We start from the raw sequence: 20,706 nt of genomic DNA, 5'->3' as shown, positions 1-20,706 counted from the left end.
GGTTCTTGTGGCTTCCTTCTCAGGATTTAAGACCTCTGAGCCGCTGCTCCAGGCCACAGGATTCCAACCCCGGCAGGGGCTGCTGATTCAGCAGCATTGTTTAGCCTAGAACGGGGGGGGGAATCAGCAGACTGCTGACAAATAAGTAAAAACAAGAAGGTGAGAGAGACTGGGGCTGTGGTGCAGGTCCCCGGAGAGCGAGTGCAGTGTGGTGTCCGAGTAACTCCCTATCCTCTGTGTTCTGCACATCCTGCTGCTGGAGATCTGCGTGCTGGGCTGCTAGAGGGCTCCGAGCACCTTGCCGTCCTGCTCGAGGCCCAGAGCGAATCCTGGGATCTGCTTCAGTCCGGAGTCTGGGCCGTATCTCCCAGGAAGTGGTGTACGCTGCGTCAGGCTCTCTGTGCACGCCTTGTTTGCAGTAGGATTTAGGAGGTGATGGTGGCACTGCTGTGGATGTGCTGCTGCCATGATGCTGTGTCTCTGCTGGACTGAGCCACGTTAGCTAGCAAGCCTGGGGTGGAGTGGTCCAGCTTTGAACTCTTCCCTCCCCCCTCCGCGGCTGGTGAGTGGCTTGTGGCTGCTCTCTGCACAGCTCTCAAATCACCAGGTGCCCCTGCCAAACTGGGGCATTCGGCAGGCTCTGGTTGCTGCTTCCCTCGTTCGATGCTCTGCCCTTTACTGATGGGCTCACAGCCGTTGTTTGCCCATATGGCCGTCTTTGTGTCTATGCCAAGCTGAATTAATTTCGTAGCTGAGAATTTGAGTCATTGTGTGTAATGTTTTGTTGAAACCAAGTGGGTTGGTTGTAGCTACCGCTGCTGCCCTTCCTCCGCTGCTGCTGGGCTTTAGGTTACAACATACACACACCAGGTTTATCAGGCGACATTTGTGCTGCATCAAGCCCCAGCTCCTCTCATTACCATGGTTTCTCTGTGGCCCCATAGCTGGTGGCTTTCTGTATCTGGAGCACAGCAGTGAGGCTGACGCTCTTTGGGAGGATTGCCGCCCTCTGGCTCTAGAGGACAGCTGCTACAGGTGCACGCTTCCAAGTGACTTGCTGGCACTGCTGGCTGATGCTCTAGTGGTGGGAACCATGTGTCTCTCAGTGCTCTCACACTGGGAGCACCACGCCGCCTGCCCCTCCTTACTCAGTGGGAATAGCTCGTAATGGTTTTGAGTCCTGGTTGCCCATCTGTTCGTTACCCAGCGGGGGGGAGAGAGCGGTTTGCCCTCAAGGCTTATCGTCAAGAACTGGAAGGGGCTGGAGAGATCATCACTCATCCCTCCAACCTGTGCTGCAGTGTCTCCAACAATGGGCATTCCGCAGTCTCCCCAGGCAACTTATTCCAGTGCTAGGAGTAACTTCTTGTCAGGGTGGTTCGTGTCCAACCAAACTCTCCCTGGTGGAAACTTCAAAGCTTTGCTTCTTGTGCTGTCTGCAGGCCAAGGAGAACAGTTTTTCTTCCTCCTCCTTGTAACACCCTTTTAGGTACTGGAAAGTTGCTGTCCTATCCCCTCAGCCTTCTCATTTCCAAACTAAACAACCGAATTCTCTCCATCTTCCCTCATGGCTCATGTTCTCTTGACCCTTAATCATTTTAGTTGCTCTTCTCTGAACACTCTTATTTCTCCACGTCTTACGTAAAATGTGGTGCCCAGAACTTGGCACAATACTCCAAACGAGGCCTAATCAGTGCAGCACAGAGCAGAGCGGAAGAATGACTCCTTGGGTCTTGCTCACCATGCTCCTGTTAATGCACCTCAGAATCATGTTTGTTGTTTTGCAACAGTGTCACCCTGTTGACTCACACTCAGCTTGTGGTCCATACGAGCCCTAGGTCCCTTTCTGCAGTCCTCCTTCCCAGGGAGTCACTTCCCGTTTTGGATACGTGAAACTGATTGTTCCTTCGTACTGTGCATTTGTCCTTACTGAACTTCATCCTCTTTGCCTCAGACATTTCTCCAGTTTGTCCAGATCACTTTGAATTCTGACCCTGTCCTCCAGAGCAGCTGCAAGCCCTCCCAGCTTTGTACCGCCCGCTGCCTTTACAAGCATGCCCGCCCGATGCTATTCCCCACGTTGCTGATGAAGATATTGAACAGAACCAATCCCCAATCGTGTCCCCGTGGAACCCCACTTCTGCCCTTCCAGTGTGACTGAGACGCGCTGATCACTGCTCTGGAAACGGCTTTCCGGGTTTGTCTTGGCATGCTGTGCCCGCGGCACCGCTGTAGCTCTGTAGTGAAGCTGCGACTCGGCTCTCAGGTGAGCTGCCTCCTCCATCGGCATCACGCTGTCTGTGCAGAGGCAGCTGGTGCCTCTGTGCCCCTACCTGGCTCCGGGGTGGAGCACCCATCAGGGATGGTCCTCCGAGAGGGGGATGTGGGTGTCCCTGCTCTGCACCCGCTTTCTGACAGTGGAGTGGCTGAGAAGACAATGGCAAATCCAGTCCCCAGGACTGAGGCCACGGCGGGATGGGCCTTCCCCACCTCTGCTAAGGAAGCTGAACAAAGCCCTGAAGGGTGGGGCAGGAGTCAGGCTCTTGTCTGAATCTGCCTCTGCTGAGACCCCGCCTGGCTCTGCGCCTGCGGTGGGGGCTGGAAGGGGCAGAGCGGCTGCTTGGGTGCGTGTGCTTCAGTCCTTCCTCGGCCGCACAGCGGCAGCAGTGGGGCTGGGCCTGGCCGGTTCGATCTCCCTTCCGCCCCAGCAGTTGCCCTGGGCTTGTCGCTCTCTGGGGCCGGCCTGCCCTGGTGTCGTTGAGCCAGGCCTGGGAATGCAGCACTACTGACCCAAGCGTGTTCTCACCCCCTTGGGACCAGCTGCAGAGAGCAGAGACTTGGGCCCTCAGCTTTGTATGAGGCAGGCGAGCGGCTAGCCCAGCGAGCGGCACTTATCTCTGGGGCACAGCCCGCTCTGTGGGGCTGCAGCAGGAGAAGGAGATAAGCAGGGCCAGGTGCACTGCATGGGTTAGAGGAGAGGCCGGCAGTGGGGCGTGGGGGAGGAGGCCGTGGGGGTGGGAGGCCGGCAGTGGGGCGTGGGTTGTGGGGGAGGAGTCTGTGGAGGTGGGAGGCTGGCATGTGTGGTGTGGGGTGTGGGGGAGGAGGCCGTGAGGGTGGGAGGCCAGCACGGGGGTGAGGGAGAGGAGGCCGTGGTGACGGCGGGGAGTGGGCTCTGAGTCACCCCCGGCTTTGGGGACGGGGTGGGGCTCAGGGCCCCTGTTCCAGCCGGCAGCGTTTGCGCCTGCATGTGGTGTGAACGGCCTCCCCTCCCCGGACGCCCTGCGGTGAGCCGGCCCCTTTCACCGCCTGCGTGGGGCAGAGGAGGCTGGCATGGGTGCTGGGCAGTGCTCTATCGAGGAGCCAGCTGGCGCCTGCCAAGCGGCTCTGACTGGCCCTGCTGGTGCAGCTGGGGTGCGTTGCTACGGCTGCTGCGCAGGAGTGTGGTGACAGCCCCCCGAGGTCTGGGCTCACGCTGCCGGGGCTGGGCAGGTTGGGGGTTGTGAGTGGTCGGCGCCCTGAGGGGCTGCAGGGCTGTGGGGCCAGGCCTGGGGAGGCCCAGCCAGGAAGCCGCAGTGGCCGTCTCCGGATGATCCTGACAGAGCCTCTGTCCTGGCCTGAGGCTGGTGCGGTTCCGGTCCCTGCTGGACGTGAGCAGCTGCAGCTGCTTGCTGGGGTTTGCCGTGTCCGGACACCACTGCACTTGCCGCAGGCCAGGCTCGGAGCTGCCCTCCCCGGTGCTGCCTGTGCCTGGCTGCACTGGCGCGTAGCTCCCACCGCTGGCAGTGAAGGGTGCAGGGCAATGCCGTGTGAATGCCTCAGCCCGGACGTGCCGGCACAGGACTGGTGCACCCCACTCCTACCCTCTGCTGCCAGCGTGCTTGCTCCACACCAGGGAGCAGGACCTGCAGCAGGAGCCCCAGCGCTGCCCCACCTGGCTTGGGCTGCAGCGTCCTGGGAAGAACGAGCGCCCTTGGCCCTGGGTGTGAGCTTGAGCGTGGCTGCAAGGGAGCGCTTGGCTCAGACGGACTCCCAGGTGCCCTGGCGGTGGGTGGCTGCTGTTCCCAGAGCCCTGGCGCCTGGCTGCCTCCCGGAGGCCCGGCCCCGCCTGGTGTTGGGTAGCACGTCTGCCATCAGCACTCGCGGCTTTCAGAGCTGGTTCCTGTCCTCAAATTCTGCTTTCATGTAGCAACCTGAGCTGCTCCCTCCGGACACAGGGCTGTGTCATCCTCACGTGCGGCTGCCTCCCCGCTCGGCTCTGCACTCTTCCCCTGCTGCGTGGCCCCCGGTTCTCCTGCTGCAGATCTCTCCTGCACAGCATCCCGAGGCGCCCCTGTTCTCTGTGCGCAGACGGGGAGGTCTGAGATCTCTGGGGGCAGAGTCCCCTCTGCCCCCATCCCTTGCTGCTGCCCATGTGCTCCCTTCTCTAGCAGCCTGGCAGCACCTCTGACCCGTTGCCCCCACTTCCCATACCCTCGCTACCCCATCCTCCGCTGCCAGCGCTGCTGTTCCTGAGCTTGCCTCTTCTGCTTAGCAGCTTGGCCCTTGTCGTCCTAGGTACCCTCTGCCCTCACTGGAAGGTAGGTTCCAAGTCAGTGGAGCTCTTGAATACAATGCCCCCATGGCCGGGTCATTGACACCTGCCCCACATAGCCCCGGGTGGCCCCAGCTGTCGTCAGGAATCCAAGCAGCATTTCCACTGCTGGAGAACAATGGATGGGCGGGGTTAAGTGTGGGCTCTGGGAAGCCGTTGGAGCACATGTAGGACTCTGACCAATGAGGGCAGACAGATGGAAACAGGCTGGGCTTGAATCAAGTGGTCCCTGGTGCTGGGCTGGGCACTGGGCTAGTCAGACAGGATGCTGGGCTGCCCTAAGGCTGCCTGTGCCCAGTGCCAGCAAACGGCCAAACCCCCCTTGGCCAGCACTGAGTGCCACTGCCAAAGCTGGGCAAGGGGCATTGGTCCCTGGACGCTGTGCGAGTCTCCCCCAGTGGCTGTCTCAGTGGGACTCGCTGATGGAGCTCCCGGGGGCAGCTGCAGGCTCAGCGGGCCAGTGGGGATGCATTGGAGCTGCAGGGCTGGGCTTGCCTGGAGGTAGAGCAAGGTAGGGTTCATGTCCAGCCCACTGAAGGGCTCCACCTGGTGACCATGCGGGACCCTGTGGGTCTGTGACACCACTTCTGAGGGTCTCTAGTGGTCCAGGTGCTGGAGAGAAGCTGGAGACAGTGCCCTGTGCAGCCCGGACAGCAGAGTGCAGCTCGTCCCATCCTCCAGTTCTTCCTTATTCCCGGTCTCCTTCTGTGCTGGAGTTGGCCGTGCTGGCAGGATAGTCCTGGTTGCTCCCCGGGTTCTCCTGGGCCGAGGGTGTGCAGCCTCCCTGCGTGTTCCTCAGCCAGGCTCGGGGAGACTTGTAAGGTGATCCGGGCAGGAGCCTTACACCTCAGGACCTGCTCTGCTCCCTGGAGCCTGTCCAACCCCCCCAGGCCTCTCCCACTCCCAGGAGACTGGCCGGCTGCCCCGAGCTAGGACTGTGCACCTCCAGGGGCCGTTGGGGTGCTCTGTCAGCATTTAGTAAGAGGAGGGGTTCCTGGCTGCCACCCTCTGCCAGGAGCTGCCCATCAGACCCAGCTGGGTATCCCCAGCAGGGAGGCAGGAAGCCTCCAAGGGCTGGTGGAAGGGGGCTTCCCCTGCTGCATTTCTGGCAGGAAGACCCGGCTGTGAGTAAGAGGGCGGCAGACAGTGGAGGCTGGCTTCTTCCCCTTTTGGCTGGTGGGAGCTGGGCTCGCAGCTGGCTCACAGAAGGAAGGGAGCTGCACTGCTCTTCTGGTGACATGGGCAGATTGTGGGATCCAGCAAGTCCCAGGATAGAGCAGGTCCATGCAGGGGCTTGCATGGTCCCTTCTTCTCTTGCCTGGCCCTGGTGCCTGTGAGATGAGAGCCGTTCTCCTGCCCCCAGCCTGCTCTGCACTGCTGTCCGCCACTTTGGGCAGGCTCTTTGCTTCTGGCCCTCTGGCCCTGAGGTGCGGGTTGCCATGAGGGGTGGGGGTCCCCAGGCCCTGCACCCCATCCGCAGTCTGATGTGACTCTCACTGCGCAGGGAGTACAGGGGGTTATCGATGACAGGGACACAGCGTAGAACAGACTTGTCAGCACAGGAACCAGATGCCCTCAGCACAATCCCTCCTGGGGAGAGGGACCCAGAGGGGGTCAGAGCCGGGCCCTGGCCCCCTGCCTCCCTCTGCAGCCAGGCCAGACTGCCCCACTTTCCAACTGCCCAGTTCCCATGCAAACTGCCAGGCCCCTCCTGCCTTTGCCCTGCTTCCTGAGCAGGAAGCAGGTTGTCACCTGGTTGCCTAAGTTACGAGGTGCACAGCCACACGGGGAATTTCGAGTATGGTATTTTCTCCATCACCAACTGTGCATTAGTGCCATACCTAGGGAAACTGAGGCACCCGCGTGGTATTACTGCAGGACAGTGGGAAACGTGCAACATAACGAGGGGAATCAAATCCCCACGGTCACATCGCTTCCTGCTTTGAGCCCGAACTCAGTGGGGTCACATAGCCAGTGACGGGAAGCTCTGGAGCCTTCCTGGGTGTTAGGCCTTCGGCTACAGCGCTGGTGCTCCCTTAACATGGACCGCCTCCAAGTCATACTCCCACAGGAGCAGACCACATCTGAGGAGCTTGGCAGTGGCCCTTTCATTCGGTGCAGACAGCTCGGGCAGAGTGGTTGGAATACACAGTGAAGTGCCACCCAGACAGATGCGGCTGCGGCTTTTTAAGGGCCCCCACCATGGCCAGACGTTCCTTCTCTATGGCCGTGTAATTCTGTGCCCAGGGCAGCAGGTTCTTGCTCAGGTACGCGACGGGGTGTCTCTCCCCCTTGTCGTTCACCTGCATTAGCACAGCGCCCAGCCCAGTGTCTGAGGCGTCGGTGAACACCAGGAACGGCTTGTCGAAGTCTGGGTTCGCCAGCACTGGGGCCCTGCCCAGGGCCTCCTTCAGCGCACAGAGAGCCCCCTGGCACTGCTCGGTCCAGACCACCTTGTCTGGCTTCCCCTTCTCACACAGCTCAGTGAGGGGGGCTACGATGGAGCTTAAGTGGGGCACAAACCTCCGGTAGCACCCTACCACCCATATGAAGGCCTGGACCTGCTGCTTAGTCTGGGGCACCAGCCAGCCCCTAACACCCTGCACTTTAGCTGGCTCTGGCTTTAAGCAGCCGCTGCCCATCTTGTGGCCCAGGTAAGAGACCTCAGCCATCCCCACCTTCCACTTCCCCGCTTCAATAGTCAGCCCGGCATCACATCCACACCCATGTCCAGAGCCCTGCAACTTCTTCCCGCCAGCCTCCGGGGTGAGGTGCTCACTCCACACACAAAGCCCTGCACCACCATGTAAAGAGAGAACTTTGCAGTGCTGGGGCCCCCAGAGAAGCTGGTCTGCAGGGCTGCCTCCTCCCAAGCTGACGGCGAACTGCCCCCACTTTCTGCCTGGGCAGCCTGCCCCTCCAGCAGCTGGGCCCCCACCCAGTTAATCCCACAAAGTGCCTGTTTGCTCAGCCCACCTGGAAACTTGGGGCCCGGGGCCTGCTTGTGGCCCTTCTGCCCACAGTGATGACAGATCGGGTCCATTGGTCCACCTGGGTGTTGGCCGTCCCCCCTCGGGAGGGCAAGGGGTTTACCTGAATACCCTTTGGGGGGACCCTGTGATTGCTCCCTTCTGTACCGCTGAGAACCAGTTGTGATGGGGTTCAGGGGTCCCCATGCACTGCACCCCATCCGCAGGCAGGAGTGACTCTCACTCAGCAGGTAGAATAGGAAGTTTATTAGGCGACAGAGGCCCAGTTTCTCACAGAGGTGTCACTACAGCCGGCAGAGACAGTCCTTCCAACCCGTCCTGGGGAGAGGAGCCCAAGGGGTGCCCCTCTGGGGTGCAGCTTCCCCCCTCGCCAGGCTGGCTGCCTTCCAGCTCCCTCTCCGCTCCAGCTTCTAACTGCCGCCCCAGAATCAAACCCAGCTCAGCTCCTCCCTCCTCTTTGTTCAGGGCAGAGGTGTTACCTGCCAGCCTAGGTTATAGCCCCAGGGTCATCCTTAGCCGCTGGGAGCTGCTCTGCTTGTCTCACACATCCAGCCTGAGTCTCACGCATGCACTCCCCCAACTCCATTACACCAGTCCCTTTGGGGTTCCCCTTCCCCTGGAGCAGCTGTGTGGGAACTCGTCAGCCAGCTGCCCTGCCCTGCGCAGACCCTTTGGCTTTCGGTCCACTGGCCACATTCTCAAGCAGGGGAGGGTCCATGCAGCTGCTCCAGCACGATCAGGTCAACCAGACCCTCTCTGGTGTGGGCCCTGCCCTGCCTGCCTGCTTGCAGGTGCATTGCCCCTTCCACAGGAGCAGATCTCCCCAGGGGCCTTCTGTGAACTCTGCAATGTTCTCCCGTACGTCTTGGGCGTCCCCCCCAGCTTGTGCAGCAGGGCCTTTCTGGGCGGTTCATAACCCTTCGGTCAGACCCCTGCCATCGGACTGAACGTTCCTGGTGTCGGGGTGAGGTGTTGGCGCCTGGCTGCGGGACCAATGGTGCAGATCGCAGCCTTTCTCAAAGGCGTGAAGGGAAGCACCGTTCGCTGGGAGAGGACGTCCTCGTGTAGTAAAAGGCGAGCTGGCTGGCTGTCCGTGCATCCGGCTGTCCATCCCGCTGTCGCCATGAGGTTGTGTGAGACCTGTATGGCGCACACCTATGGCAGCGCTGCGCTCCTACCGCTCCGCCTGTTGCGAGTGACTGCGGACCACTCCTGACTGCTTGGGCCAGTAGACCCCAGAGCCCATGGAAACAGCCTGCCTGCTCCCGCGGGCTGTGGCTGCACAGTGAGACACTCGGGATCGCTGCCCACCAGCAAGAACACACACAGCTTTAAGCAGGGCTTTGCTGGCCCCCTGCACGCGCTCCGGGCTCAGCCTGGCCCTGCCGCACCAGCAGGCTGCTTCTGGAGATCCCCACGGCAGGAGTGCCCACGCTGGCTCCAGAGCCCAGCCGCTGCCCTGGGCCGTCTCTGCCCTCCCAGGCATCCTCCACTGTTCCCATGGAGCAGAGAGGTGGCCCAGCACTGCCATGAGCAGCAAAGCCCTCAGGAGGAGGTGCCTGAGCACAGGAGCCAGGCGCTGTCTGGGCCGTGGGCGTGGGAGGGCACACGCGGCTGCAGACGATGGCTAGGGAGCAGGCGCCAGTCCAGACCCCTGGAGAAGGGGCCTGCCAAAGCAATGCTGCGGCTGTGCTCAGGCCCATTGGGCTGTAGCCACCACACGGGCAGATGGACTAGCTGGCAACAGAGCTCTGGGCGGTCGGGGTCCCTGGACCCCACCTTGCCTCACCACGGCAGGACTTTCTCCAGCCCTCAGTCCTGCCATCGCCCACTTGTGCTGCCGGCCTGTGGCCTCGTCATTCACTCCGCAGGCGCTGCAGCTCCAGGGCAGGGGCGAGGCAGGGACGAGCTGCAGTGGACCGAATGGATTCTCGTAGCCCATGGGTTTGGCTGGTTGTCCCCAGCCCCTTCCTGGCCCTCAGCTGGGTGGGGGCCTGACGCGCCCGCAGGGGCTGCCTGGTGGTGCCCTGTGGGTCAGGCCCCAGCTCCATGGACTGATCGTTCTCTTCCACTGGCACAAGGAGCTGGGCTGGGGTGCGTTTGCCAGCCGGCAGCGCTCCCGCTGTGCAGTTCGACTATGTCCTTTTTAAGGCCATGGTTACAGGCCATCCCCTGCGTGCCCGGGGGTTGCAGACTCACAGGCCGATGCTCACAGCCCCCCACAATTCCCAGGACCCCCTTCGGTGCGCCAGCCTCCTTGTGGGTCACATCCGTCACAGGGCTTAGGCTGCAGGCCCTCCGCCTTCTGGGACTGAGTGCAACAGCCTCCAGGAGTAGCCCCTCCGTGGGTGTGACTCCCCCTCTCTAGGACTGTGCCCACTCTGCTGGGTTCAGCTGTAAGTCCAGAAATGGCCCGTCACTGCCCTTCCGCATGCCTGGATCTCACCAGCCCCCTTCTTTCTCCTGCGCCCTGTCACTTACTGCCAGATGCTCCATCCATGAGGTGCCGTTCATCCCACTGCTGGCACCAGATGTGTGGGGCCAGGCCCTGCACCCTGTCCGCAGGCAGACGTGACTCTCACTGCGCAGGGAGAACAGGAGGTTATCGGCGACAGGGACTCAGCGTAGAACAGACTTGTCAGCTCAGGAACTGGAAGCGACAGTACAATCCCTCCTGGGGAGAGGGGCCCAGAGGGGGTGAGAGCCAGGCCCTGGCTCTCCCTCTTTCTTCTCCAGCCAGCTGAGACTGCCCCACTCAGATCCCAACCTCCAGGCCTCTCCTCCAGCCTTTGTCCTGCTTCCGGTGAAAAGATGTCTCCCGGTTGCCTAGGTTACAAAGCCCATGGAGGGCAAGGGAATATGTGAGACGTTATCACGCTGACATGCCCCCACCACTGTGCACGGATGCTGTGCCTAGGGAAACTGAGGCACCCCCGGTGCTGCTCCAGTAGGAAACACATGGAACCTAAGCGGGGGGATCAAACCCCCACAAACCTCCCGTTGTCACACAGGAACGCGGGGGATGGCTCAGGCGGCACAAACCTGTCCTGTCCTGCAGCCCCGTGCCATGTGAGGGTGACCAGTGTGTTATAGCCCTGCCCGGCTCGCCTGCCTGCTCGCAGGGACCTCGGCCCAGGTTCTGGCCTTAGCCCGGTCTGGACTGCCCTGGACAGAGACAGGGCCTGTTGGCCTGGGGCCTGCAGCAGCACTAGCGAGCGAGTCCGTGGCCCGGCAGCGCATGTGGAGCAGCATCTGGGCCTGCCCCGGAGGCAGGGGCCTGGCTGGCTGGGCCCCACTGTGTGCCAGATGGGAGCGGCCCAGGCTTGTGCTGGAATTCCCCTGCTGGCACCCTCCATGCAGGCACGCGAGCTCCAGACGGGTCGAAGTTCCCCTTCTGTAGCACTGCCCAGTGTCCCCTCCTCGCTCGGCTCCAAGGAGTCACCCGAAAATCCCCGTCACAGCTGCCGTAGCTTGGCTGTGACTCAGTGGGAGCAGCAGGGCAGCCTGGGGCTCTGTGCCAGCTGCGCTGTGGGTTGGTCTCCAGGATGCTTCTGAGCCCCAGCAAGCGACCCTTGGGTGATGCTCAAGGGGCCAGCTGAGCCCGGCTGAGGCAATGTGCAGCAGTCTGAGTACGGGCCTCCCAGCACAGAGAGGCCTGCAGAGCCAGGCCTGTGCCAGCAGGGCTAGGGGGCCCTGGCCAGAGCTGTGCATAGGCTGGGCACCGCTCATGCCCACAGGAGCAAGGCATGGGCAGGCTGGAGTTTCACTTCACTGGCGCACAGGAGGTGGGCTGTGCTCGTGCCCATCTGGCCTGGCCTGGCCTGTGTGGGCCACCACAGAAGTGCCCTGGGTGGATACCTCAGCGTCTGGGCCAGAGCTTTTCTCCTGCAGCTTTGCCATCCTGGCTGGCCCCAGGGGTCCTGCACCTTGTGGGGGGAGCACAGGGTGCAGGCCTCCGCAGTGGGGTGCCCACCGAGGCAGCCAGGGAAGTGTCAGCTCCCCCTCCCCTTTGCGCCTGGACTCTGGGTCCAGGAGGTGGGTTCCCAGCACAGCGCTGTGCCAGGGAGGGGACATAACCCCCATCTGCTGCCCCTGCCCTCCAGCCCAGGAGCCGGTGCTGGGCTTAACGTGCTGAGGTGCAGGCGGAGCCTGGGGGAGCTGCAGCTGCTCTGCACCAAGAGTCAGGCCAGAAGCAGCCCCCAGCCTGCGGCCCCCCAGCTGCTGCCAGGGCGGGGGCATTTGTAGGCACCCTGGCTGGGAGCAGCACCCATGGCCCAGAGCGTCTCTGCCCTGGCTCCTCAGAGCGCCTGGGGGCTGTAGGTGCCAGTGCATGGGGCTGGGGTTGCGGGGGGCTCCGGGTGAGGATGAGCCCGGCCGTGATTCAAAGGGTTTCTTCATCTGTTTAGTAACTTCCTGGCCGTCACTCGGCTGCGGCTGCGGCTGGGGCTGGGGTGAAGCAATCAGCCCTTTCTCACCTCTGTGTTTGGAGGGGGAGGAGGGTCCTTGTCAGGTGCAGCGGGTGCTGGCCCTGCTCGCCCAGCTGCAAGGGAAGCCCTGGTGCTTGGCTTCTGGGCCCAGAGGGGTGCAGACCCCTGCGGCCCACGTCCCCTAGCCCACAAAGCGGGGGGGGTTTGTTCTTCGGGGGCCGGGCGTGACTGGCTGTCCCGACCCAGGCAGGGCTGGGCGCCCCTCGGTGGGAGCCCGGCCTGGGCAGCCGAGCTGGGTGGTGCTTTCAGAGGCCGGGAGGGTGCCCCGGCTCTCCAGAGGGCCCTGCCTGGGGGCCGGCTGCATGGAGGGGCCAGGCCAGCCCTCCCCCACTGCTCTTGCCTCACAGGATGTCCCGCTTCCTGTGGGCTGTGGGCTGTGGTAAACAAGGTGTTGAAACAGCCGAAGGGCTGGGCAAGGCCAGGGCTGGGGGGGCCTTTCGTCACAGTGACTCACTCCCCTGCCCCAGCATAAAGAGGGGCCACAGCCCGGTGCTGCCAGAGCTGGTCGGCGCCGCCAGCACGCAGACTCCAGCCCGCCGCCTCGCCATGGGACTCGCTCTCCTGGCCCCGCTAGCCGTGGGGCTCCTGGCCCTGAGCTGCGCGGCTGCCCCCCTGCACCCCCAGCCCCGGGCTGTGATCACCTTCCCCGGGGAGCTGCTCAGCAACCTGACGGACCAGCAGCTGGCAGAGGTGAGTTCTTGGCCTCGCCTTGACGGGCTGCAACCCCAGCAGGGCGGCCAGAGCTGCCCGGTGCCTGGGGGACCATGGTGCCGAGATGAGCCCAGCCACTGCTCCGTCTCCCCGACCCACTGCAAAGGAGGGCCAGGGCAGGGGCATGGGGCAGGGCACAGGCAGCTGGGCGGGGCGGGGGAGCAGCGCGTCCTGGGCGCAGGGCTGGAGAAGGCAAAGAGTCTCCCTGCAAATGGGGGGAGGGGACCGCAGCAGTCCTGTCCCAGCGGCTGTGCCGCCCGCCCCTGACGCTCTGTCTCGCTCAGCGCTACCTGCTGCGCTTCGGCTACATGGAGCCGGAGGGGCAGCGCCGCAGCCGGCACGTGTCCCTGGCCAAGGCGCTGCGCTGGATGCAGAAGCAGCTGGGCCTGGAGGAGACGGGCGAGCTGGACGGCAGCACGCTGGAGGCCATGCGGGCCCCTCGCTGCGGTGTCCCCGACGTGGGCTTCTTCCAGACCTTCGAAGGAGACCTCAAGTGGGATCACCACGACATCACTTACCGGTGAGCCGCGCCCCAGCCGGGAGCCAGCACCCCTGGCCTGGGAAATCCTGGCCCTGCCTCTGCGGGCAGGAGCCTCACCTGGACGTCGGGGGGCAGGGGGAGAGCCACAGCCCCAGGCCAGCCAGGCCGGATTGCACACCTGTCACCCTGCCTGGAGCCCAGCTCTGGCCAAGCTCTGCTGGGCTGCCATGCCCTGCAGCTGGCCTGGCCCAGTGAGGCCCAGCCCAGAGGGGTCCCCAGCACAGCGTGGTGCTGCTGCCGGGCACCGTATGGGGCAGGAGCAGCGTGCCCAGCCTGGGTATCTGGGGCTGGGGTCCCCGGTGCAGATGAGCCCTGCAGGTCTGACCCTGTGCTGCTTTGCTCCTACCCCCGGCAGGGTTGTGAACTACTCCCCAGACCTGGACCCCGCCGTGATTGACGATGCTTTCGCGCGAGCCTTCCAGGTGTGGAGTGAGGTGTCCCCGCTCACCTTCACCCAGCTGCACAGCGGCGAGGCCGACATCATGATCCTGTTTGGCACCCAGGGTGAGCCCGCTGGCGAGGGGCTGGTGGGGCAGAGTTCCTGGGTTACAGCTGCTCATTTACAGCTGCTGTCGGCCCCTGGCCCCAGCAGGGTTGGTGCTGAATGCACACACCTGCCGGGCGGGGTGGGACGCGAGGGGCTGCCCGTACAGGGTCTTGGGCCGTCTCCCCCTCCGAGCAGACGGGCCCTGAGCCGGGCAGGGTGGGACGCGAGGGGCTGTCCATATGGGGTCTTGGGCCGTCTCCCCCTCTGAGTAGACGGGTCCTGTGCTGGGCGGGGTGGGAGCAGGAGCAGGAGCAGGAGCAGGAGCCGGGCGCCTGGCTGACCGTGGGGTCTGTCTGCAGAGCACGGCGACGGGTACCCCTTTGACGGGAAGGACGGACTCCTGGCCCATGCTTTCCCCCCTGGCAAAGGGGTTCAGGGCGATGCTCACTTCGATGACGATGAGTTCTGGACGCTCGGAACTGGCATAGGTGAGGCCACGCTCCAGGGCTGCTGCCTGCAGGGAGCCCCCTCCCCCACCGGCACCACCTGCAGCCCCCTCTCACCCCCTCTCCCCGCAGTGGTGAAGACCAGCTATGGGAATGCCAACGGGGCTGCCTGCCACTTCCCCTTCACCTTCGAGGGCCAGTCCTACTCCACCTGCACCTCCGCAGGGCGCTCCGACGGGCTGCCCTGGTGCGCCACCACCCCCAGCTACGACAGGGACAAGGTCTACGGCTTCTGCCCCAGCGAGCGTGAGTACTGCTGGGGGGTGCCGTACCCCAGGCCCGGCCCCCTTGGGCAGGAATGCGACCGGGGGCTGCCTGGAACTGCGGGGGGGCCCTGCCTGGCAGGGATGGTCCAGTGCTCACTGACTCTTCCTGGCAGTGCTCTACACCTACGATGGCAACAGCGATGGTGCCAAGTGCGTCTTCCCCTTCACCTTCGAGGGCAAGTCCTACTCTGCCTGCACCACGGACGGGCGCTCCGACGGCTACCGCTGGTGCGCCACCACCCCCAGCTTTGACCAGGACCACAAATACGGCTTCTGCCCCAACAGAGGTACCGTGCTCCTGGGGCGCAGGGCGGGGCCAGCCAGGGCCATAGCCCTCCGCACCTCCCACAGCCCTGCGGCACTCTGCCTGGGGTGCCACTGCCCTGAAGCTGGCAGCTGCCTCACCCGTCCCGTGGCCTGTCCCAGCAGGGCCTGTGTGGCTCTCCTGTGTGTCTGGGCCCACACTTCCAGGCTGTCAGCAAAGGCACCCCGGCCCTGCTCTAGTGCATGGCCCAGCACCCGGCGTGCAGCCCTGCAGCCTCTGCCCTGGCTGCTCTCAGGACCCTGGCCAGCTGCAGGAAGCACCCTGGGCTGTCTGGCTCACTCTCACCCGGCCCAGGCACCTGCTGCATTGGCTTCTTTGCCTGGTGCCCTTTGGGTGTGAGGATCTTTCCAGGGCAGGGGCATTAGCTGGGCTGACCCTGGCCCATACTCTGAGCTCTCTACCCTGGGGGCCCCAGTGTGCCGGTGTTTGCAGTGGCAGCTGCCCCGGGCATCTCCTCACGCAGAGGGCCCAGGCAGCACAGCTTGCTCCCACGCCGGGAGGGGAGGCTGGAGTCCTGCTCAGGGGGCTGGCTTTGTGCTGCAGACACGGCTGTGATTGGCGGGAACTCCCAGGGTGAGCCATGCGTGTTCCCCTTCACCTTCCTGGGCGAGACGTACAGCGCCTGCACCAGCACAGGGCGGCAGGACGGAAAGCTCTGGTGTGCCACCACCAGCAACTACGACACCGACCACAAGTGGGGCTTCTGTCCAGACCAAGGTACAGCCGCTCCCTGTGCCTGCAGGCCGCCCTCTGCCCCCTGGCCTGGCCCCTGCCCAGCTGCTGCACCCCAGCCCAGGGAGGGGCTTTCTGGACAGCAGTGCTTGGCTGCTGGGGGTGGACCCTGGGAGCACACAGGCCTGGCTGTGGCGGAGGGTCAGACTGCTGGGCCCTGGTGGGATGTTTGGGGAGGCTGTTGGCCCCCCAGGGCCAGGGTGGGCCGACTGGAGTGGGTGCTGCACCCGTGTAACCAGGTGGGACTGGCCGGGCCTGGTACCACTCTCGCATTTCAGGTTACAGCATCTTCCTCGTTGCTGCCCATGAATTCGGCCACGCGCTGGGCCTGGAACACTCGAGTGTGCGCGAAGCCCTGATGTACCCCATGTACAGCTATGTCCAGGACTTCCACCTGCACCCCGATGACGTCAGTGGCATCCAGTTCCTCTACGGTCAGCAGCTGCCCTGAGCCCAGGCCCAGGAGGGGTGGTTGGCAGGGCAGAGCTGCGGGCAGCAGGGGGCGGCAGGGCAGAGCTGTGGGCGGCAGGGCAGAGCGGTGGGCGGCAGGGCAGAGCTGTGGGCAGCAGGGTGGGCGGCAGGGCAGAGCTGTGGGCGGCAGGGTGGGCGGCAGGGCAGAGCGGTGGGCGGCAGGGTGGGCGGCAGGGCAGAGCTGTGGGCAGCAGGGCGGCTGGCAGGGCAGAGCTGTGGGCGGCAGGGCGGGCGGCAGGGCAGAGCGGTGGGCGGCAGGGCAGAGCGGTGGGCGGCAGGGCGGGCGGCAGGGCAGAGCGGTGGTTGGCAGGGCAGAGCGGTGGGCGGCAGGGTGGGCGGCAGGGCATGGTGACGACATAGCTGCTGGAAAGAGAAATAGCCCCGATTTGCACATCACCTGCTCAGCGTTTCCAGCATTATTCCTGGAGATCCTGGTTTCTATGGCAACCCTGAGTGCTCCCTGCTGGGTCTGGGGGAGGGGAGATGCCTGGGTCTCCAAACCCTCCCCGAGACCCCTGCCAAGGTGTGGCCAGCTGCAGGAGTGGGGGCCAGGTGCTCGCTGCTCCAGGCAGGCTTGTTCCAAGCCCCAAGTGCTGACGGCGTGACCCGTGCGGTGGCACCAGAAGTGGGGCCTCTGGCTCATAGCGGGCAGGGGCCCTGTCCCAGCTGAGCCAGCCTGCCCTTCTGGGACCCTGTAGCTGCCCCGCTCACAGGTGCACCCCTCGCCGGCTGTTTGGCCTCATGACTGCCCCATTTCCCAGGCCGTGGCTCTGGTCCCCAGCCTCCTGTGCCAACATCACCCACCCAGGCGCCAGACGTCCCTGGCCAGACAACCACGCAAGCCGAGGACATTGTGACCACGGCCGAGTCTGACTCTAGCAGGGAGGACAATGTCCCCTTGCCAACGGAGCCCAGCCCCTTGGACCCCTGCCGTGTGAACACCTTTGACGCCATCACTCAAATCAACGGCGAGATGCATTTCTTCAAGGATGGGTGAGTGTGCCGAGCCGAGCCGAGCCGAGCCGTGCCGTGCCGTGCCGTGCCGTGCCGTGCCGTGCCACGCCGTGCCGTGCCATGCCATGTCGTGCTGGGCCGAGCCATGCCATGCCCTGCCATGTGCCCTGTGGTGAGGGTGGAGGGAGCAGGCCTTGGGGCACTGCGCAGACCTGGGTGTCTACAGGAGCCCATGTAACCAAAGGAGCCACTTGTGTGTCCCAGCCACCAGCCCAGGCTCCCACCACTGAGCTAGACAGCAAAGTCTGCTACAGCAGAGTGGAGCCTGGCAGGGGCACGTGGCGCTCGGGGGAGACGGGTGGAGCGGCTCTGGGACTCACTCCTCATGCAGCCGGCATGGTGCCTTAATCTTGTGCCCTCAGGAAGTACTGGAGGAGCTCAGCATCCCGGAAGGGGGCGATCCAGGGCCCATTCCGCATCGCAGCCACTTGGCCGGCCCTCCCGCCCCTCATCGACGCGGCCTTCCAGGACATGGCCACCAAGAGACTCTTCTTCTTCTCTGGTGAGGGTTGGCGTCCTCTCAGCCCCATGCACGCCCACTGCCTGGGCCCTGGATACCCCCAGAGGCCTGTCCCCACCTTCGCCCAGCCCTGTGCAAGCCTGGGGGCTGCTCGGAGCTGGCTGCTACCTTGAGGGGGGGGCTCAGTACCAGCCTGTGCCCTCTGGGGACTCCCCAGCACGGGACATGACCAGCCAAGTCACTGAGTCTGGAAAGCCCGGGGTCAGTCTCTGGCGACCGCCGAGGGGCCCCGTCCTCTCCCTGCTCGGTGGACTCGGGGGCTCACTGGGCTGCATGTGGGACCGCCCCGGTGCGTGCCGCGAGGGCGCCCCACAGCTGTGGCTAGTGCTGTCTCTGCCGCAGGCCGGAGGTTCTGGGTGTACACTGGCACCAGTGTGGTGGGCCCCCGCGGCGTGGAGAAGCTGGGCCTGGGCAAGGAGACCGGGCGCATCTCGGGGGCCCTGCAGAAGGGGCACGGCAAGGTGCTGCTCTTCAGTGGGGAGAAGTACTGGAGGTGAGTGCGCACTGGAGCCCCTGGCCTGGTGGTGGGGGGCAGTAAGTGGGGGTCGGTGCCGGCCCGGTGAGGGGTCGGCGCATGGAGGTCAGTGCTGGCCTGGGGGGGGATGCTGGCGAGTGGGGGTTGGTGCCGGCCCGGTAGGGGATGCCGGCGCGTGGGGGTCGATGCCGGCCTGGTGGGGGGTCAGTGCGTGGGGGTCGGTGCTGGCCCGGTGGGGATTTGGCACCTGGGAGTTGGTGCCGGCCTGGTGGGGGGTTGGTGCACGGGGGTTGGTGCCAGTCCAGTGGGGGATGCCGGTGCGTGGGGGTCGGTGCCGGCCCGGTGGTGGATGCTGACGGTCGGTTCAGGGAATTAGCTGCTTTCCCAGCCCCGTGCCACAGAGGTCCACGTGCGCAGGGCCTGGCCGGAGGTCTGCGGCGCCCGAGCTAACGATGCTGGTCTCCCCCAGGCTGGACGTGAAGGTGCAGAAGGTGGACAGGGGCTACCCCCGCCAGACGGACGACACCTTCGCCGGCGTGCCGCTCAGCGCCCACAACGTCTTCCTCCACCAGGGTGAGAAGGGCTCTGGGCCGGGAGGGACTGTGCCCAGGGCCCGTCTGTGGCTCTAGCCACCCCAGCCCCACGCCTGCCCGCTCCTGGCTCTGAAGGAAGAGCCGCTGTCCTGGGCTGCCTTCCCTCGCCACCAGCCCCTGGCCCTGCCCCTGCTGTGCTTCCCCAGCCACGGACCCCCAGTGAGACGGGCCCAGGAGGGCCGGTCTCTGGGCCCGGTGCTGGCGAGGGCCTGGCCTGGCCTGGCAGCTCCCAGCTGCTGCAGTTCAGAGGCACCACAGCCTGTGGCACCCCAGGAGGGTGGGAGGCCTGGGCCGGGCTGTGGGGCAGGGCGGTGTCTGTTAGCTGAGCAGCCCCACCTCACACGCACCCTTCGCTCTGCTTCTGCCTGGCCAGGGAAGTACCACTTCTGCCAGGAGCGCTTCTACTGGCGCATGACGCCGCGCTACCAGGTGGACCGTGTCGGCTACGTGAAGTACGACATCCTGAACTGCCCTGAGTAGTAGGGCCCAGCCAGCTTCCCCCTGCCAGAACCGTGACTCGTCCCCCGCCAGAACCGGCCCGGTGCCGCCGGCAACTCGTCCCCCGCCAGAACCGGCCCGGTGCCGCCGGCAACTCGTGCCCCGCCAGAACCGGCCCGGTGCCGCCGGCAACTCGTGCCCCGCCAGAACCGGCCCGGTGCCGCCAGCAACTCGTCCCCCGCCAGAACCGGCCCGGTGCCGCCAGCAACTCGTCTCCTGCCAGAACCGGCCCGGTGCCGCCCGTGACTCCTCCCCCCGCCAGAACCGGCCCGGTGCCGCCAGCAACTCGTCCCCCGCCAAAACCGACCCGGTGCCGCCCGTGACTCCTCCCCCCGCCAGAACCAGCCCGGTGCCGCCTGTGACTCCTCCCCCCGCCAGAACCGGCCTGGCTCCGCCAGCGACTCGTCCCCCGCCAGAACTGGCCACGCGCCGCCTGCGACTCTCCCCACCAGCAATTCTTTTGCCCCACAAGTCCTGAGTATTTGTGGGTTTGCTGTGCAGTGGCAGCCCCAGGCCACTCAGGGCAGTGGAGACATTAGGACCTGGAGCCTCTGGCCAGGGGCCTCCCTCCAGCCCCTGGCAGGCTGGGGAGGGACGTCCCCACACCTTCCAGAGGCGCTGGGCAGCAGCTCCTGTGAGATGAAATCTCCTCTGGTCGGCACAGGGCAAACCAGCTCTGGGGGTCACCCGCTGGGGCTGCCCCAAGTGGGCTGCGGTGGGTGGGAGCCCTGGGCTGGGAGCAGGCACGCTGTCCCTGGCCTGCCCTGCAGTGCTGCATGGAGCTGTTTGCAGGGTGCAAACTGCCCTGGGACTTGGAAGCGACTTTGTCCTTCTAGGAGGTTGCTCAAGTCTGAGTCCGTCCGGGCTGGCTCAGGAGCTGGTGCCTGCGCCTGGGGCCGGGCACAGGGAGGGCTGGGCTCAGCCCGTCTCGCACCTGCTGCCCGAGCTCAGGGCTTTGTATCTGCCACATATTTAATAAAGAGAGTCCTGGAGAAACCAGCCGGTGCTCTGCTCTGCTCTGCTCCGCTCCGCTCTCTTCTGCTCCGCTCTCCTCTGCTCTGTCTGCCCCAGGGATGCTTCCAACACGCCGGCAACTGGTCTATAAACCACAAGAGGGTCCCTCCAATGCCCCCATCCCCGACCCCCCTCGCCAGCCCTTCCTGTCCTTCCCCGACCCACCTCGCCAGCCCTCCCCATCCTCCTCCTGCCGCGTCCCTCCAACGCCCCCGTCCCCGACCCACCTCGCCAGCCCTCCCCGTCCTCCTCCTGCCGCGTCCCTCCAACGCCCCCGTCCCCGACCCCCCCTTGCCAGCCGTCCTCATCCTCCTCCTGCTGCGTCCCTCCAACACCCCCATCCCTGACCCCGCTCACAAGCCCTCTCTGTCCACCCGCTGCCACGTCCCTCCAACGCCTCCGTTCCCAACCCACCTCGCCAGCCCTCCCTGTCCTTCCCCTGCCGCATCCCTCCAACGCCCCTGGCCCCGACCCACCTCGCCAGC

General features: G+C 64.9%; 1 protein-coding gene across 2 annotated transcripts in view; it reads left to right on the top strand.

The window, feature by feature from the left end:
* MMP9 (matrix metallopeptidase 9) overlaps positions 1-20,206 on the top strand; it is a 40,819-nt gene extending 20,613 nt beyond the window's left edge. Inside the window, exons 1-13 of one of the 2 annotated variants that reach the window (XM_075011447.1) lie at positions 9,320-12,758; positions 13,064-13,299; positions 13,676-13,824; positions 14,167-14,295; positions 14,386-14,559; positions 14,693-14,866; positions 15,448-15,621; positions 15,915-16,070; positions 16,869-17,100; positions 17,484-17,623; positions 17,984-18,134; positions 18,586-18,689; positions 19,083-20,206. In XM_075011447.1, the coding sequence (XP_074867548.1) occupies positions 12,417-12,758; positions 13,064-13,299; positions 13,676-13,824; positions 14,167-14,295; positions 14,386-14,559; positions 14,693-14,866; positions 15,448-15,621; positions 15,915-16,070; positions 16,869-17,100; positions 17,484-17,623; positions 17,984-18,134; positions 18,586-18,689; positions 19,083-19,189 (2,268 nt within the window). In that variant the 5' untranslated portion in view covers positions 9,320-12,416 and the 3' untranslated portion in view covers positions 19,190-20,206. Of the gene's footprint in view, positions 1-9,319; positions 12,759-13,063; positions 13,300-13,675; positions 13,825-14,166; positions 14,296-14,385; positions 14,560-14,692; positions 14,867-15,447; positions 15,622-15,914; positions 16,071-16,868; positions 17,101-17,483; positions 17,624-17,983; positions 18,135-18,585; positions 18,690-19,082 lie in introns of those variants that run through there. The other variant, XM_075011448.1, reaches the window with a different exon arrangement.
* Positions 20,207-20,706: the final 500 nt, after the last annotated feature.

This window comes from Carettochelys insculpta, chromosome 17, assembly GCF_033958435.1.
Source record: "Carettochelys insculpta isolate YL-2023 chromosome 17, ASM3395843v1, whole genome shotgun sequence".
NCBI lineage: Eukaryota > Metazoa > Chordata > Testudines > Carettochelyidae > Carettochelys > Carettochelys insculpta.
This window is presented reverse-complemented; position numbering and strand designations above follow the sequence as displayed.